Below are 17,977 nucleotides of genomic sequence, written 5' to 3' on the forward strand. Positions count from 1 at the left end.
TCTTTCCACTGAGTTTATGCGTAATTTGCTTCTATTTACCCCAAATGAGAACATCGCAGGTGAGCAAATTGGCAAATAAGATACAAAAATTGTCATTGTTCGTGGGAAATTCCTTGGAATAGATACGTTTTTGTGGTTTGCAAACAGCACAGCTTATTATATGCATCAAAAGGTATTAGAAATCATTAGCAATCATTGCCCTTGTCGTCGTCCGATTGAAATCGCATGTGGCAATTATAGAACCCCCGCTCTCGGCACACAATTAACGTCGTAAACCATCGGACAAATTGCCAAGAAATGTCGCACACTTAGAGGGGGCTTCAAACGGAGGGTGAATCAGTGGGTGGGTGGGTGCTTGGGTGGCTGGCTGACAAAGACAATGACAGCAGAGCCACCGCAAAAGCAGCAACAAAGCCACCCGAACGTTGACTTCTAAATGTCAGTCACTGCGGACTCCCCTCCGAGTGCTTTTCCCCCTCGAAAAACCCCCGACCAACGTGCCCGGCATAAGAATGTCTTAGTAAATATCATAAAAAAGACAGCAGAGTATATGCAAAAAATGTAAAGCGAAAAACAAATCACTGGCGATGCAGAAGAAAAGGAGTTTATAAAATTAGCCAGCGCACTTTGAGCTGTTGTCTAGTGCGAAAATAAATGATTATGATGCGCAGCCATTCCCCATAATTCCCCCCACTTCCCCCCACAACCCCACCATCCCCACAAGTACATAGTTGACAACGCATCGCCCGAGGCGGCGGCAATTGCACCCGCCTTTGGGTTCAACGCCCAGCGGCAACAACACCAAGATGAGCAACACCAGCAACAACAGCAACAGCAGCAGCAACAGCAGCACGCATTTTTCTTGGCGCTTCCGCGATTCTGGCCATCGACGTCAACGATACCGAGTGCCAGGGCATTATCAGCCAAGTGGGGAGCGCAATTGGGGAGCTGAAGTGCCTCGATTAAGCTGCCAATAACATAAGCAGCTGTTTGGGTTGCTGCTGCACTCGATGGTGTTGCTGCTGCTGCTGCAATGCTGATGATATTGCTGCTGCATCTGCCACTTCACGCGTCGTTGATGGCTAACTGCCACCCGGAAGACGCCGAAACTTGACCAATTTGGTGCAGTTTAATGGGCGGACTGCAGCTGGTTCTATGCAAAGCCGGGAAAAGTCTTTTTTGCTGTAATTGAAATGGCCAGAAGCGGGAAATCAGGCTGAGATCAAAGTCTACACGTGGGGAAAAGTCAACGAATTACCAGTGGCTTGAGTAACTTATTATATTTTTATCTCTTTGCTTCATTAAAAACATACCAATTAGCTTTATCGTTATGCTGATTTTTATATGTTTTATATATTTAATTGTTTCTGCTATCAGTGGCTAATTAGCTTTCCTCTTTCTGTGAATATTTATAAGTTCGTTGGTAGTAATTTCTCCTGGTGCACTGTTATGAGCTTGTGCATGCCACAGAAATGAGGAAGCAACTTCAAATGCCGCTGCGGTGGCAGCAGCAGCAGCAACCATTGCATTACGGCGAGTTGCCGCTGCCGCTGCCAACGCAGAAATCAGTGAAGCGTTTTGGATTTCGAACAGGCTGGCCAGCTATACTATATAGCTATGAAGCTATACCCCCTACCCCCTCCCGCTCTTCTTCTTCTTCTGCCTCATTCGAAACCCCCTTTTGCCGGGGTGCCTGTCTTCAATTAACACGCCGCTTCCATGTTGCTGCTGTTGCCGCTGATGTTGCTGTTGCTGTTGCCGCTGTTGTGTGGCATTTCCCTTTACGATTTTGCAGAATGCGTTGACCTTTTGGCCGGGGAAAAAGGGGCCAAGGAAAAGGCGGGGAGCTGTGTGCTCTCGAGTGTGGCCACAGATGACGGTGATGGTGGCGATGATGATGATCATCATGGTGGCGGCCACTTTGACGGCTTGTTGGGAACACCTTCCACCTTCCGCCGCTCCTCCGTTTCCGAGTTAACTGCTTAATCAAGCTGAAGACGGCGGTTGAGGTTGCATGGTAAATTGCTCGGACTGCTGATCTGCGCCTGATCTCAATGCACAGCCTTATGGAAACGATAAAGACCACGCTGATGATGAGGGCAATAGCTATGGTGCCGGAGAAGCGTGATCGATGGTGGCTCCCTCCTGCTCCGCCGAGTGCCCGAGTTCCCCCAGCCTTCGCCTCATCTTAAGTTGCTACTAAATTAAATCAAAACTGGCAGCGTGTTAAGACGTGCCTGACATGCCAAAAAGGGCACGGGCATGGGCATGGGCATTTGGGGGGGCTGGAAAGGGGGGTTGTTGCATCGCTCGCTGGAGGAAGTCGGCACTTGAGACGCGTGCAATTTCCAGGGGCAGTGGGATGTACAGATTGCCCGAGAATCCAAAGGAAGCGGCGAAGTGTTCGGGGTTAGAGGGAACCGCTCATAATACGATTCTTGAAACACATTTAACCGCTGCATGTTGTAAATTAGCCAGAACTACTCTATTGCATTTACCTATAATATGGGGTTTAGCCAAAGTGCATTTTCACCCATGTTTAGCACTAGTTAGGGCCTCAATTAGTTGGCTTCATTATGCAAAAACAAGAGCTAATGTGAATTTTAAATCTTCAAAAGTGGTTTTATACCTCTTTTAATTACGGGCTATGTGAAGTAAGCCCTGATAATAGCACTCGTAAAGTATATTAATGTGTTTATTATAGCTGGTATGAAATAATTCCAAATTTGGTATGCTAATAAATCCAATTTTATTTTTCAATATTCAATAGTTGTAGTTACCATTTTCCTCAGTGACTTGCCTTGCATAAGTGTACGAAACTTTCCCGGCCTCGTTTAGCCTATCAAAGGCGAAACTTTCATTGCAAATCGACTTGATTTTCAAATAACCAGCGGATGTCATTCGGTTTGTGTGGGAAAACTATCGAAAAGTGACTGTGAAGCAGGAAATTGTCAAGCGATGCGTCCTGTTGTCCCCGGGCAATCAGATCCAAGAAAAAGCCAAGCAACTGCAACACCAGCAACAACAGCAACATCAGCAGCAACAACAACGACAACAGCAACACTGACATGAAAAGTCACTTCCTTATTGCAAAGCTCACGCATACATGCACATTTAAGCCATCATCTAAATCAAGGCTTATGTAACTTCGACTAAAGCTGAGGCTGCCTTTTCCTTGGCTCGTTTTTCATTTTGATTTTTTGTGCCAGCGGCCACGTTGCCAAACTGCTGAGGAAAAACGTGTAAAAAAAAGATGCAAATGCATCTAACACCGGTTAGACAGCTTTTTTTCTTTGCAGCAGCAGCAAGAGATTGCAGCAGCAGCAGCAACAGCAGCAGCAGTTGCATGCAACATACACAGCAGCAACATCAACAAATCTTGTTACTCAATTTCAATTGGTGCTCTGCCGGCGTCGCTGCAACTGCAACGCTTCCTGCTGCACTCGAAAGTTCTGCCTCGCCAAAAGCTCTCTCCGCGCTCTCTTTCCAGCCGTCTCTTTCTGATTTCTATAGGCCTCTCTCTCGCTCTTTTAGCCCCATCCCTTTTCGATTTTCAAGCCGCCTGCTCTTTTCGCTTCTTTGTTTTGCTTGGTGTATTCTTCAGCTGTAAAAGCTTTGGCCCCACTGCCTGCGTCGGCTCAAGCAGCGACGCCGGCAGCGGCAGCGACTGCGACAGCGGCAGAGGCGTGCGGCGTTGGCCACTTTTCGTTGCCTTCGTTTCGCTGTCGTTTTCAGTTGTCTCTCGTTGCTCAAAGCGCGCGGCACACGCTCCGAAAATTTAATATTATATAGTGGCAGCAACATCAGGCAGCAACAGCAGCAACATCAAGCAACAGCAGCAGCAACACCCCACCCAGCAGCAACAACGCTGGCTGGCAATCAAACAAACATCGTTCTGTGTATCAATTCGCGGCCTAAAACTCCACATAAAAAAAGTGCGTTCAATGCGAAATACAGATATATATTGAAGCCCAAACACCCGCACCCTCTCGCGGTTGCATAAATTGATTTCGGGGCATTGTGTGATTTGAATTTCAAAACCCCAGCAGAGCAGAAGAACTCCTCTTCTTTAGCCCCAAAAATAAAATAAAATTTAACAAAAGCAGAGCAGTGAAATTAAAGCAAAAAAATAAGAAAGAAAAGAAAAAGAAAAGAAAACCAGCTTAAGTGAAGTTTCCGAATTTTAAATCGTGAAGGAGCCTATTTTTGGATACCCACCGCGGCAGGAGTTGAATGGTAAATGCTTTTTTTTATTCGCTTCATTTCCGGGGGAAAATCCGGGGTTACAGAAGCTGTGCGAGTGTGTGTGTTTGTGTGTGTATTTAGCATACATGGCGTATACGCAATATCGAGTTATCACTCGACAATCGGCTGACTAATCACTCGAATCGCGGGGTCAGCGCACTTCCTGTGTCTTTGTGGTGGGCCAATTTTACTTCCTATTCGCTCGCCAATTGCCATTTTCCTTTGCATCAACTGGGCTCCCCCAAAAAAAAAAAAAAAAATGAGGAAAACTGGTTTGCATTGCGAAACTGGTTGGGCGTTTTTCTTTTCCTTCTTGTTTTTCTTTTTTTTTTGTGTGTGCGTTTCTGTTTTGATTTGACTCCTTTGGCCCGTGGGGCAATTGATTTGCATTCCTCGGGATCGAGATTCCCGCTGCCGCTTCTAATCAGAACCGGAAACATAAAAAGCCAGGCGAACGAACAGGTGCATAGAGCCGATTCCTATTAGGGCCAAATGGCAGCTGCTTCTGCGACTTCAGCTCGGGTTTCGTTTGGATCTCGAACGAATCTCGACGAATCTCGGCCTGTGCATGTGTACATTTGTATTTGTATCGGTTCGTGGCCATTATGTGTGTACGGCCACGGGCTATCTACATATCTAGCCACATACATACGATATGGCCGGGGCCTCGCATAAAATAGTTGACAAATTCGCAAAACTATACAAACAATGCCCCGAGATACATAGCTACATAGATACATAGATACGTGGATACACAGATACAGTTGGAGATACTCGAACTCACACTCGTGCACTTGTTTGCCGAGTTCATTAACATTAAGTGTTGTCCTTGTGCGTTTTCAGCTTTTTGCTAAGCGAATCAAATGCAATGTCCGGGGAAATCTCGACTGGGGAATACCCTAGAATATAGCAAACGTATGGAAAGATAATTTATTTAAATTGTTTATAAAACCCTATAGCATGTATACTAACCATTCATGATTAAAACGAAGCCTCATCTGGGAATCTTTAAGTTACTTTTATAACTTCTTATTTAGTTGTCTGCATCAACCTTAGATAGTTATGCCATAGATACCCTAAAGTATAAATCTCTGGAAATTAGTTGGGCAAATTAAATTGCTCGAGGCAAAGGGTAAGCAAAAGCAGTAATACATAATTGATATGCCAGAACAACTGGGTTAAGTAGGCAGCAACTTTTTGGCCAGGCTTCACCTTTATCATGGGCGAGGGAGCAGGAGCAGGAAAAGGAGGACTTAGATACATACCTGGGCCTGGGCAAATATATACCTGCCTACCCACCGAATAACCAACAGAACGCCGATGATGATATTTATCGTCATAATCAACGTTCGCCGGCGTCATCATCGAAAAGTCAGTCGAAGCCAAGCGAAGCGAACGAACGGTATTTGTAGTAAAAAAGCGGCCAATAAACTGAACGCGTGCGGTTCAAGGTTTGGCCAAAGCCAAAAATGAAACTAAAACGTAAGGCAGAGAAACAAAAACAAAAAAAAAATAAAAACGAAATATAAAAAAAAGCACGAACACACAGACGACAGAGCGAATGAATAACAATTAAATCTCAAAAGCATGAAATCATCTGCCGAGCGGGGCTAAACTAGCACAGCCACTAAAATATTATATGTATCCATGAGATACTCGGTTACTCAGTTACTCAGATACCCAGATACCCAGATAGGCGGCATCTGTATCTGTATCTGTATCTGAATCTGAATCCAAATCCGAAGCTCATTGACCAAAAAAGTCGCAGAGCGGTGGCTTCTGTTACCGTTAAGCCAAGTCAAGCGCCCATTAACAGTTAAGCTGCGAGCGGCACTGGGGCCAATTACCCAACTCAGGGTAATTGACTTGGCCAAAAGACTTGGCCACAAACAAAAAAAAAAAGAATAGAGCCAAAAGAGAGAGGGGGTCATAACTCTGGGTGCCGCCTGGAATCAGCCGAAATCATTTGCAGCTCTAATTCCGACGGATTCTGGCTGGGAAGCTGGGCAGCTGGAAAGCGGGGTAACTGGGAATCTCGCACAAACTTCTGCCTTTTGCCGTCTAGTTTATTACAAAATTGACCTACATATTTCTTTTGCAAGCCAGCCAGCCAGCAGCAGATACATTTGTATCTCTCCGCATATCGCGCTCTGTTTGTGCGCTTGTGTTCCTTGTTATTTATTCATTATAATTTTATTTCGTCTGCTTTGTGTGTCATTAGCGGGCGAATGGGTGGGTTCGCATTGTCCGTTGACATTAATGAACTTATATGGATTTGTCGGATTGGTCGGATGACCAAATAGTCAAATATTCCATACCATTCTGCAGAGAGGAAGAGCCGTCAGAGTTTCGCCACTCGAATGGGTGAACTTTCAAAACCATTTTGGGGCCAATGGATTGTGTTTGGTTAGCCCTCGTCATAATTGACAGTTTTGTGCCAAGAATATACCGCAAACTGTTTCAGTTTTGATTTGGACTGGCAGCCGCCGCAGAATGATTCGCTTGGCTGCATTGGCAGGTCGAGAAACAGTAACAAAGAGATACCCAAGCTGATACCCAGTCGAGTTGCAGTTGCAGTCGAGTGGTAGCTGAACACGAGTGACCTCTAAATTCTAAGAACCAAGAACTAAGAACCCAACTGCCAGACGCCCTCACTCGCAGCTCTCGGATCTCTGGTCTTCAGAATGCACAGCATAGATACTCGTACTGTGTTATACTTGCACTCGAAGCCTTTGGATCCGACCACAAATGAGGCAAGGTGGCGAGCCCAACCGCAAATGATAATCATGCTGTTGATGAAGAAACAGAAGCACGCTAAATATCCGTTTATTAAATGCATTTAATGTTGTGTTAGCACTTAACACTGAGAAAAAAATATATAACTGAAACTATTATTTATTTAGCCATTAAAAAATGACCTTACTTTCTGACTGATTTATATTTTTAAAATAATTTTAAAACACATTTTCAGTGCATTTTAAAACTATTTCACAATACCTTGAATTCGCAATTAAAACATCTTTCTGTCAAAACAAACTAATAACTTATTACCTTAAAACATGTGTAAAGTTTTTAAGCAGTGTTCTGCTCTATAAAAATAAATACTTTACGACCACCTTGAGGGAAATGAGCTAATTACAATTAAATAAGGGGACGAAAAAACAAAATATATTTCTAACACATTTTCTTATGGTGCATTATACCACAGTTGTAATATTCTTCTGTTTGGTAGATCAGTTATTTTTCAAAGTGCACTAACAACATGTGATTGACAGACTGAGGCTAAAGCTATAAACATATATATATGTGACTACATATATGTATCCGACTGGGGTCTGCCACAAATGGAGACGACTCGGCTGCTCCATTCAGGGCGCTAAACAGAACAGAACCGAGAACTGAGAACCGAGAACTGAGAACCGAGTGGATGTAGAATCCAAACCCCAGAGAACTAAGCCAAACCGAACCGAACTGAACTGAACTCTAAGTGGAATGGACAGGGGCGTCGGCAGTAACTGTTTCGTGGGCGTGGCAAGGGGGTGGGCGGGTGTATTGCACACTCGAGGGGAAGTTAGAAGGTGCTGGAGTCGCAGAAGCGTATCTCGTCAGTTACTTGCGAGCCGCCATTTAATGACGTCTGTTTTTATTACAAAACGTATTAAAATGTTGTACAGGTGGTTCTGAGTCGGTTTTCTAGGGGGTCTTCGGGGGGGATTTGCTTGGGTGGAGCTGCAGCGATGACTCCGTGTGTTGATGAGCCTATTAAATGCTGTTGATGGCTCTCAGCGGAGCTTGGGGCAAAGAAAAAAAAAAAAAAACACAGAAGAAACAACAAAAAAACAGAGGCTGTTTTCGAGGCTTCGTCTCCGGCCGATGAGACATGCGATGGATCCGCAGATAAAGATGGAGTTTTTGTCGGCTGGCTAATGACTGTGACTGTGTGCCCCGAAAACAGACAAGTTTAAAGTGGGTTAAACGCGTGGATCGGGGTCGCTGGGAAATGTCTGCGGCCAAACTTTGACTTTAAACACGCCTAACATGATTTCGAGCGGCGATTTTGGGTTAAACTAGGCGCAGCTATTAACTTGGCAAATTGTCTTAATTAAGCTGTATCGAATTGAGGCTGGTTTTTATGTCCAAACACCTTAGTAGGTTGTTTCAAATGGATGTAAATTGTCTTTGTAACAACTTTAACTCTTTTGGTGCAGGGAAAAACTTAACACATTTGCTTAACAAAATCATTTGATGAGGTTTCTGTGATAACATAAAAGCTCATTAAGTAATAACTAATATTTGGATTACCTTTTAAAGAAATAGTAGTGATGAATTGGGTATTTCTGGTAACTTAACAAATGCATTTACATCTTTTAAAGTACACCAATAACTTATGTATGTAAGATCTTAAGTTCCGGCCGCACTTTGCATAGTAAATCTCTCCGCTGAAGTCCATTTAAAGCACTTAGCATTGGGGTCTGCAATCCACTGCCCTCTCAGATCCTCCTCAGTGTTTTCCCCTCCACTTTTCCCCCCCTGGAAAACTGCTAACCCTTGAGCTAATGTGTGCCCATTTCATATTTATGCGTAGCTAGCTCAGCTCATTAGCAAACGCCAGACGTTGCATGGGTTTATGGATGATGGTAGATGGGGAAGGGGTAAGGGGGTGAGGGGTAGGTAGGTGCCACAAAAAGCAATCAGCAAGGAGGTGGGAAAGAGACAGAACGAAACGGAAAGAGACAACAACAGCAGTTGGCAACTCCATTCTCAGCAATTTTCACTTGCACTTCCACGCTGTGGCAATCGCTGGAGTTAATTTTATTTGCAAAATAAAGCGAAACAAACTTTAAATGGAGTCAAATGCCAAAGCACACACACACAGATACACCCGAGCACACACGCACTCACACAGATACCCACTCACACCAGTGCGAGCCAGACGTCTGCCGAACAAAGATTGCACGCCAAACAACGCAGCACAAAAAGTTCAAACGCCAGACAAGGATGCACCAAAGTGCAAAGGCAGCCAGCGAACAAACGAAGCAACGACCCAGCTGCAGGGGCGTTCCAGGGGGGGGTAAAAGGGGGTGCAGAAGGGAGGCAGCCAAACCAAAGACCCAGGGGCGGAACAGAGGGGGGCTGCCAGGCACTCGAGGCAGACGACGAACAGGCGACGACGTTGCAAGGAGAGGGATAGAGTACACCAGAAGAAATCCAGTCGTTACTCAAAATTATATTTTAAGAACTAATACAAATAATAAATATTTTTAATTTGTATTTTCTATTAGATAATTTATTCAGTTTTTTTATATCAACTTTTTTTATATATATTGAAATTTAAATGAAATACGAATGGTGAGCAACATATCTCTGAATAATTTAAAGACATCTAACCCTCTGTATACTATTATTTTAAACATATTTTATATGTGCTTAATTTCTTAACCTGAATGCATGGCTAAAAGTGGGTCTGCCTTTTGCAAGTGCCAAGGTTTTCTGGAGGAACAGTGCTTGAAAAACGGAAAGCAGAAAGGATTGAGCAACCTGGGTGCCCAAAGGCGGAGGGGAAGCAGGAGGAGGCTTCTGCTTGGCCAGGGTCTTACACTGAGAGGGGGTGGACGGGGGGATGGGGGAGTGGGGGTCAGCCAAACAGCAGGAGGCGACGCACGTGAAGACGACGCAGTCAAGCACACACGCACTGCGCCGGCAAACACAATCACACACAATCACACACAATCGCAAACAGAGAAAACAGAGGAGCGCACACAAAGGCACACACGCGCACATAAATGCGCTGCTGGTTGAAACAAGAACAAGTGCATTGACACTTTACGGACGGACGGAGGAACGGACGGACGGACAGAGCTGGAGGATGAAGAGGGGGAGGAGGGGAGAAGGCAGGGGGGAGATGGAGGAGGAGGTGGAGCGGACAGACGGCGGCAAGGCGACTGCAAAGGGTGAAGCACCGACAGCGCTGCATTTTGATAGCAATCCGCAAGCAGAGCAGAGCCCACAAAGGGATCGACCTCAAGGCAAAAGCAGCAGCAGCAGCAGCAGCAGCAGCGGCAACACCAAAAAAAAAAACAGCAGCAACACCAACTCACCAGCAACATCAGCCAACCGCAGCTGATCGATCGGCACTTAGAGAAAAACAGATGGCTTTTAGCTTAAAATTAAAAGAACAGCCACAATATTCACAACTTCATGAAAGTAGATATTAAAAATGGAAATAGCAACTTTAGCCAAAAATTTAAATCAAATTAAATTCTTATTTAAATCTTAATACATTTTTTAAAATCTTTAAATCGAACTTAAGAATATATAAAGTTTATTCACTGTGCAAGAGTGAACAACTCGCTGGAAAGATACAGATACGGAGTCAGAACAACTCACCGAAATGTACCCGAAAAAAGACCGAAAATTCGCGTTCGTTGCACCGAATCCGAATTGCTAAATGAGCAGAGCAGCGAAAAGGAGGGAAGCAGGGAGGATTGGAGGGGAACGAGGAGTGAGGGCCCACTGATTATGATATTGCAAAACAAGCAGGCACAAAACTCCAGGCCAGACGACTCTCATACTCTCATAATGATGACGATCGTAATCGCCTGCTGATGACGATGACGTTGCCAAACGACGCACAGCAAAAAGTCAAGAATGAAACGAAGAGCGACGTTTATAGTTCAACGCACTGGTTCCCTCGCTCCCGATCTCCCCTCGATCCCCGATCCCCGATCGATGGCTAATGGCCAGTGCCCTGAAAGGATCGGGCGATCTGGGGAATCGGAGGAACATCTTGAGGGGATCTCGGGGGGATTTTGGGGGAAGGGAACCGGGGAAATCACTCACGCGCTTGCAACTCTACGTCCGCCGGTCAATGATCGTCTGGCTGTGTGCGGAGTATCTGTGAGTGTGCTCCTCCCCATAATGAAGACAACGACTCTTGTTGACTTTCATTGACAATATGGTGACGGATCCGATGTTGATCTTATTATGCTGAGACAGTAGGGGCCGTCCGTCGGTCAGGACAGGAAGCTGCTGATATCGATGCGCCGCTCGGCGGGATCTGATTATGCCGAGATTCGGAGGAAATGCGACGGGTCTTACATGGGATCAGCAAATCGAGGGGCCAACCTAAGACACGGATCGATAAAGTGATTACATATTCAATTAAATATTACTTTAACTAGTCAGAAAAGTCGTTTAAGGAATTACATTTTAATAGTATCTTGTAATATTCATTTTTCAATTGGCAATCAATGACTTTATTGTATAAAAAATCTTGATTCTAAATAATTGCTCTTTGCATATGGTATATCTTAATTATCATTCCCAAAAAAAACACTGTCATCAAAGGATGATTGATTTTGTAATTGTTCTCTCAAGGCAATGTTCTTATAATCTTACTTGATATATTTATGATCAGCTCAATAGCTCTCGAGGTGTCACACTTTCTCAGAATATACAAAAGCAGAGCTTATAAAGATTCTATTTTGGTAATTTTCTTCAAAAACTTTCTTATAGATAAGTGATCATTTCTAAAAAAAAAACACCATCATTCAATAAATTTATGTTAAACCTATTTTATTAATTTTTCCCAAATTTTTAAGAGTTGCAAATTTGGTGGTAAGCTTAGGGATTGGTATTTGTTCACCACAAGATTTATAGATACTTTCCAAGAAATATTCTAGGTGTGTTGAGAGAGCCCATTACCCCATTAGGGAACACAGCTTCTGACTTTGGCTATCGATCCACATGGATGAGGGCTATTATCTGCTGTTGTGATCCGCATCTGTGGTGTTGTGATGCGAGTAGACACTCCGGCAGCTTCTGCAGATGAAAGCGCCCACGAAACGCACGCCGTGCGTTCCACTTAATTCGCGATCGTTGATCTTACCTACTTGGCGCTGTTAATTCGTATTATTAATTCAATCAATCACGGGTCGGATTGGCTTGGTTCGATTCGATTGGATTGGCTGGCTGGCAGGCTGGCAGCTGCCCTAACGATCGATCACCCGGCGATCGACGATCGACGATCGACGGATCTACTGGGAGCGTTGATCTCATCTGCCGAGTGTATCTGCCGAGTGTATCTGTATCTGTATCTGTATCTGTATCCCATCGCCAGCACCGGCATTAAAGTGTAGCTGTAGATGCGTGTGTCTTTGGCATTTCACAAATGTGGCGGCGTTCTAGTTTCGCCCTGTCGATTCGCATTTTTGTCTTCGGAGGAATGACGTTCGCCTCTTGGCTAATTTAATTGTTTGTTTTTTCATTAAGGCTCCCTCGGCCAGATAGATGGGATCCGCGAAGGCTTTTTTAGTTCATTGAAACATTTATAGCACAAACGCGCGTTCGTTGGGCTGGCATTTAATTCGCTAATTGCTAATGCGCTCGGCGCTTATCAAATTGGAGCATCAAAAAACCTATTTTGCCTCCGCTATTTTTTGTCGTTTTTCCCTTGCTTTATTTTCATTTCGTTTTATTTTTTCTGGCTAGCTGCTTCTGTCCATCTGACTTTTATTTGTTGTTTAGCTTTGTTTCAATTTAGCCGCACATTTTAGTACAAATATTTGATAAGAACGCTCGAAGTCTCACGTCTCGCGGCGATAATTCGACGGTATTACTCATACGCCGCGTTGCCCTCGACTTGTTTGCCCGCTTTTGGTTTACAGTTAGAATCGCTTCCGGCAGTTAAACGATTTTGATTCTGGCCGCTTTAATTTTGTATTTTGCATGCTTAATTCGAGGCTGAATTTTATTTTCGATTCTGGCGCAGCAGCACATAAATGCGGTTTAAGAAAATGCTTTTTCGAGCAGGTTCAAAATACGTTTAATGATGTGGTAATTCCGCCAAATGTGCACAGGAAAAAATAAACACTAATTATGCAGTTTAGTGCCTTAAATCGTTTTTGCTTTAATTTTTTTTTCATCACGATTCTAAAATAGCTATGGTTTCTGAGAATTATTTTCCAAGCAAGTTCAATATACGCATAATGGTATCTACACTCAAAAAAATATACAATTATTATTTTTTTTAATATATTTACTTTTATACCATTTTACCAAAGTCGAATATATTTTTTTTACGATAATATATTCTAAAAAACTTTAAAGATTTTACTATTAATCAATTCCTGATTTCTTGACATGTATAACCCCATTTCTCCCAGTGATTTTATATATTTGGCGGTTAGCAGCCAGCTAACGATAATCTGCGTTAAGCTGCTGGCTAATTGATATGTTTATGGCCGGACGTGAAGCGCGCCAGTTATTACAGATTTCTGATGAAACCTTGTCGCTGGCAATTTATCTAAATTTCTGGCCATTAGAGGGGTATTCTCTGCTATTTTCGATCTAACCACTCCATCAGCGAGTACCCAACCACCCAGGATTCTCTTTCGTTATCTAATTAGGTAGTCAAAACAAAAACAAAAACAACAACAAAAAACAAAAAACAGAGAACAGAAAAAGAGAACGCCATATAAACTGTGTCACTAAACAAAAATCCGGGCGGAGTGAAGGGGCTAGCTCAACTTTGCCCAGAGAATTGTGTCAAATAGATAAAAAAGAAAAACGATGCCAGCGGCAACGACTGCGACAGCGATGATGATGATGATCATAATGATGATGATGGTGATGGTGATGGTTATAACGATGCCAACAGAGATGGAGGAAGGCGTCGGGGCAGCCACTCCTTTCAGCACTATAATTATAACCCCGATTCGAGCTTTATGGGAGAAAACTGGCCCCGAAAATTGTGGAGCATTTGAATAATTTTACAAGAATGCAATCAACATGAAAACAGAACGTAAAAGAAGTGAGGCCGAGAGATTGTCAAAAAAAAATATCAGAAGAAAAAAGTAGGCGGCGGCTTTTGTTGATTTAAATGGCACCCAAAAGAGCGAGGCGAAAATCGGTGGGAGGGGGGGAAACTTTGGCTATATGGACAACTATTCAAATTGAGGTCATTCATCTCGCTTCGTTGAGCGCGCTTAAGTGAATTATGTATACGTAGATACGAGAATATGTGAGTGGTCGCTGTGAATCGGGAATCGGGAGTTGGGGTTCTTCAGTTCCAAAGTTATTTTGAAGGCGGGTCAGCAGCTTAGATGAGCATGTGAATGGAGGCATCACAATCAACCCAAAAAAAAAGAAGGGTTTCATTGTCGCATTTCCATTCCATTTACACTTCACGGGAAAGCCTTTCTCCAAGTGCCCGCTAATTGCCCGCAATTTGCCTCGGAATCTGTCAGCCTCCTGCCGTTCGAATTACTCACAAAATCTGATTGATTGGCTCGAGATCGACGCCCTCTGCGCCGGATTTGCATAAATATTTGCCAGCTCTTTGGAATTTTGATATTACCGCCCCGTTCTCTATTCCCGCAACTCGTTTCGGTTCGTTTTAGTTTCGCTTCGTTTTGTTTCGTTTCGTTTCGCTTGGCTTTATTTGATTTTCTTATGGGAGTAGGTCAGTTCAAAATTTGCATATATGGCCGCTCTGCTGCCGCTGGCTGCCTTTGATTTCTCGCTCGATTTTTTATTCATATTCTGACTGTTTGCCCTGCCCCCAAAACGTAAATGTGCGAACACGTGCTGTACATATGAGGCTTTTCCTCGGCTCGGCTCACTTTTATCCAGCCTAATATCTTTCTGCGATGATTGGTTATAAAACAAATATTGATGACTCACTTATCTGGAGTAGAAATAAACGTCCGTTCGATGCGAAAAGTACCCGTGCTAGTTGGGTCAACTGCAAAGTAAATAGATTGCAACAATGCAGCAGTTTGCTTAGCAATTATGTAACTATTAAATGCCTATAAAATGGCTTCTACTTTTCGCATTGGTTTAGTTGGGATTCTAACTTATTGCTAAGAGCATGAAGTTGGGTGAGCATTAGATGGATTCGATTTGAATTACTTCAAAGGATACACTCGTATTTTGCAGTGCTGATATACTTGACAGGACTTTTGATCCTTGGAATTATTCCAACCTTTGGTCAAGTTTTTCCCTGCGGTGCGGATGGTATCTGCGTTTGTTCGGGTCAAGAAGTTGGCCAACTGGTTCCAGATTGTGAGGATTGCACGAGTTACTATTTGTGCGGCAATGGGTTTGCGCAGAAAGTGAAATGTAATTCGGGCATGATCTTCGATATCAACTTGAAGACCTGTGTGAACGGTCAGTGTCCAAGATTGGATGGCACTTGTTCGGGATCGGTTACTCCAACTCCGACTCCAGGAACTCCGGGAACTCCAGGGGAAACCCCGTCAACTCCAGGACCTTCAGGTCCTTGTGCCAATGATGTGACATGTCGTTTCGCTGGCGAGTTTATTGCTCATCCACAGCATTGCAGATTCTTTTACACCTGCATTGAGAAATGTCCTGTTTTGGGTTTCTGTGAGCTGGGCAAATGGTTCGATCGGGAGTTATTTGTGTGTGATTATCCCCAAAAAGTGAAAAATTGTCCTTCTAACAGGGACTAAAGTTTTGTTGTTATCTACTGTTAAATGTTTTATATTTATAAAAACTTTATAAACACTACAAACAACATAATTGTTACACAATACTTTATACAAATACCACACAAAACCAAATAAAAATAATTTTACAACTAAACTAAGAAAACAGGGCTCAACAAAACCTTTTGTGCATTACATCCAGCCAACTTGAGATGTTAATTTAAGATTCGCTTGTGTGTGGGAAAGGTAATTTGCCTTAGGACCAACTGCAATCGGGGCAAAATCAAATCAAATAAATATGTGTCACGGCAAATCGAAGTGAGGCAGAGTTAATTTGAGCGGTCATTAAACTGCAATTGTCCTCATGAATAGACTGAGCTGAGCGAATAGGCAAAAGCCAGCGAGCAGCGCCCAACAACATGGCGATAATTTACGCAAATTGCTTGACACAATTTTCCAGTTGGCTGTTGTTGTTGTTGTTGTTGTTGTTGTTGTTGCCGCTTATGTTGTTTTTATTGTTAGCGTTGTTGTTGCCTCGAGCGTGTGGGCGGTTGCTGCGTGTGAATTGTTGTTGTTGCTGCTTTTGCTGCTGCTGCCACCGCCGGCAGAAAGCAACAAATTTAGCACGCAACTAACAATTTTAGCTGTTCCAGATAGAGCGACACTCGCAAACACTCGCTGACTGGCACACCCAGGTGCATATGAAAACAAACAAAAGAAGCTTCAAAAGTAATGTTTAGTTTCGTAGTACGAAATTCGTACACGCCACAAAAAGTTCATACACTTTTCCCCGTGTCATTCCGAGAAAATTGGAGTTCGAATTGGAGTGAGTTTCGTAGAGTCTTTTGGGTTTGGTATCTCCTATGTATTTTGGCTAAATAGGAAAAGAAGAAATTTATTTTGTAATACGTTAATATCAACTTTGGAATGCCATAATGCTTGTTGAACTAAAATAAAATAACCAAACTAAAACTTACAAACTAAATGCAATAAAAATTCAATTTAAACTTTTAAGTTATTATTTTAAAGATTCCCAAACTTCTTTAATACTTTTAAGTAGGTTATTTGAAGATTAAGGCAAGATAATAAATATATCACTCTGTTATTTATTTTTCCAAGAGTATTGCTCTAGCTTCCTCGTTTCGAAGCACGGCAAACAAACAACAAACTTTCACCCGGCAGTAAGCCGCAGCATTTTGGACAATTTCGTAACTGGGTAAACACACTCACACACACACACTGGTGCACACGTATGTAGCACACACACACACTGGCACACCCGGGCAGTCATGCAAATGTAGAGTGCATAAAGTGCAGCCAGCAGCGACAGGTGAACGAACGACCTCAAACGAGGTCACCAGTTGGTTGGAAGGGGGTTTGTTGGCGGAATGAGGGTTATGCCAAGGGTGGGGCAGAAGGGGGAGGTGGGAGTAGAGGAAGGGGGAGGGGCCATTCATGCGCACGATAAAGCCGAAAAAATATCAACTATATATTATGTATACATCCGTGTCTGTGCATGTGTTACTACGGCACGGAACTTTGCCAGTTTGATGTTGCTCTTGTTGTTGTTGTTGCTTTTATTGTTGTTGTTGCTGTTGCCTGTTGGCAGTTGGCATTTCGGCCCTCTTCGCATGCTAATGGCCCGATTCGGTGCGAGAAGCGTCGAAAGACTGCGGCCAAAAAGTTGGGGCAAAGGAAGCCAAGCTAAATGTGGGCAACATTTGGCCACTTTACGATGCGATGCTGCCGCCGCTCGCACTTCTGCTGCCTCAGATTTCGGTGACCTAAATCCTTTTTTGCCCCGGCCAAAAGTGGGAGCTCAGCTTAGCGAGAAACCCCCACCCCCTTCCTTATGCACTCTAAAAAAAGATATAAGCTCACGACCCAAATTACCGCATTTCAAGTGGTTGGAAAATGTCACTTCAACTTTGGTTAATCAGTATTGTTTTTAAAATAATATAACACATAATATCACAAAATATAACACAAGTTTTATATAAATTTTATATATTTTCTTATAAAAGATTTTATATATTTTTCATATCGAAACTCACAAATTTCTCCGAATTTTCCAAGTGAGCGATACATTTTTCCAAGTGTGCTCCTCCCTGTGAATCTGGCCTAAACGAGTTTTTCCGCCCTCTTCTTCTTGCTCCTCACTCCCCACTCCCCGCCCTTCCACTCGTCATTTGGCTGCACTAAATCACTTAAGATGCTTTTAGCTGGGAAGAAAAAACTTCGAGCTTAGGCCAGCAACGCTCCGCTTATTTATGTGGGCTCCC

General features: G+C 43.4%; 2 protein-coding genes across 3 annotated transcripts in view; both read left to right on the forward strand.

Annotated features, from left to right (window-relative positions):
* Positions 1-17,977, forward strand: part of LOC108093123 (ecdysone-induced protein 78C) — a 34,024-nt gene that overhangs the window by 10,129 nt on the left and 5,918 nt on the right. The window contains exon 1 of one of the 2 annotated variants that reach the window (XR_001771468.1): positions 3,738-4,236. The exons of the other annotated variant lie outside the window; for it this stretch is intronic. The gene's annotated coding sequence lies outside the window, so the exon portion shown is untranslated. Of the gene's footprint in view, positions 1-3,737; positions 4,237-17,977 lie in introns of those variants that run through there. 2 annotated transcript variants of the gene reach the window in all.
* On the forward strand, positions 807-16,922 carry LOC122320905. The gene is made up of 3 exons (XM_043209547.1): positions 807-927; positions 1,796-1,973; positions 15,137-16,922. The coding sequence occupies exons 1-3, from the start codon at positions 807-809 to the stop codon at positions 15,717-15,719; spliced, it is 882 nt and encodes a 293-aa protein (XP_043065482.1). The 3' UTR covers positions 15,720-16,922.

Source organism: Drosophila ficusphila, unplaced genomic scaffold, assembly GCF_018152265.1.
Source record: "Drosophila ficusphila isolate 14025-0441.05 unplaced genomic scaffold, ASM1815226v1 contig_106, whole genome shotgun sequence".
Lineage (NCBI taxonomy): Eukaryota > Metazoa > Arthropoda > Insecta > Diptera > Drosophilidae > Drosophila > Drosophila ficusphila.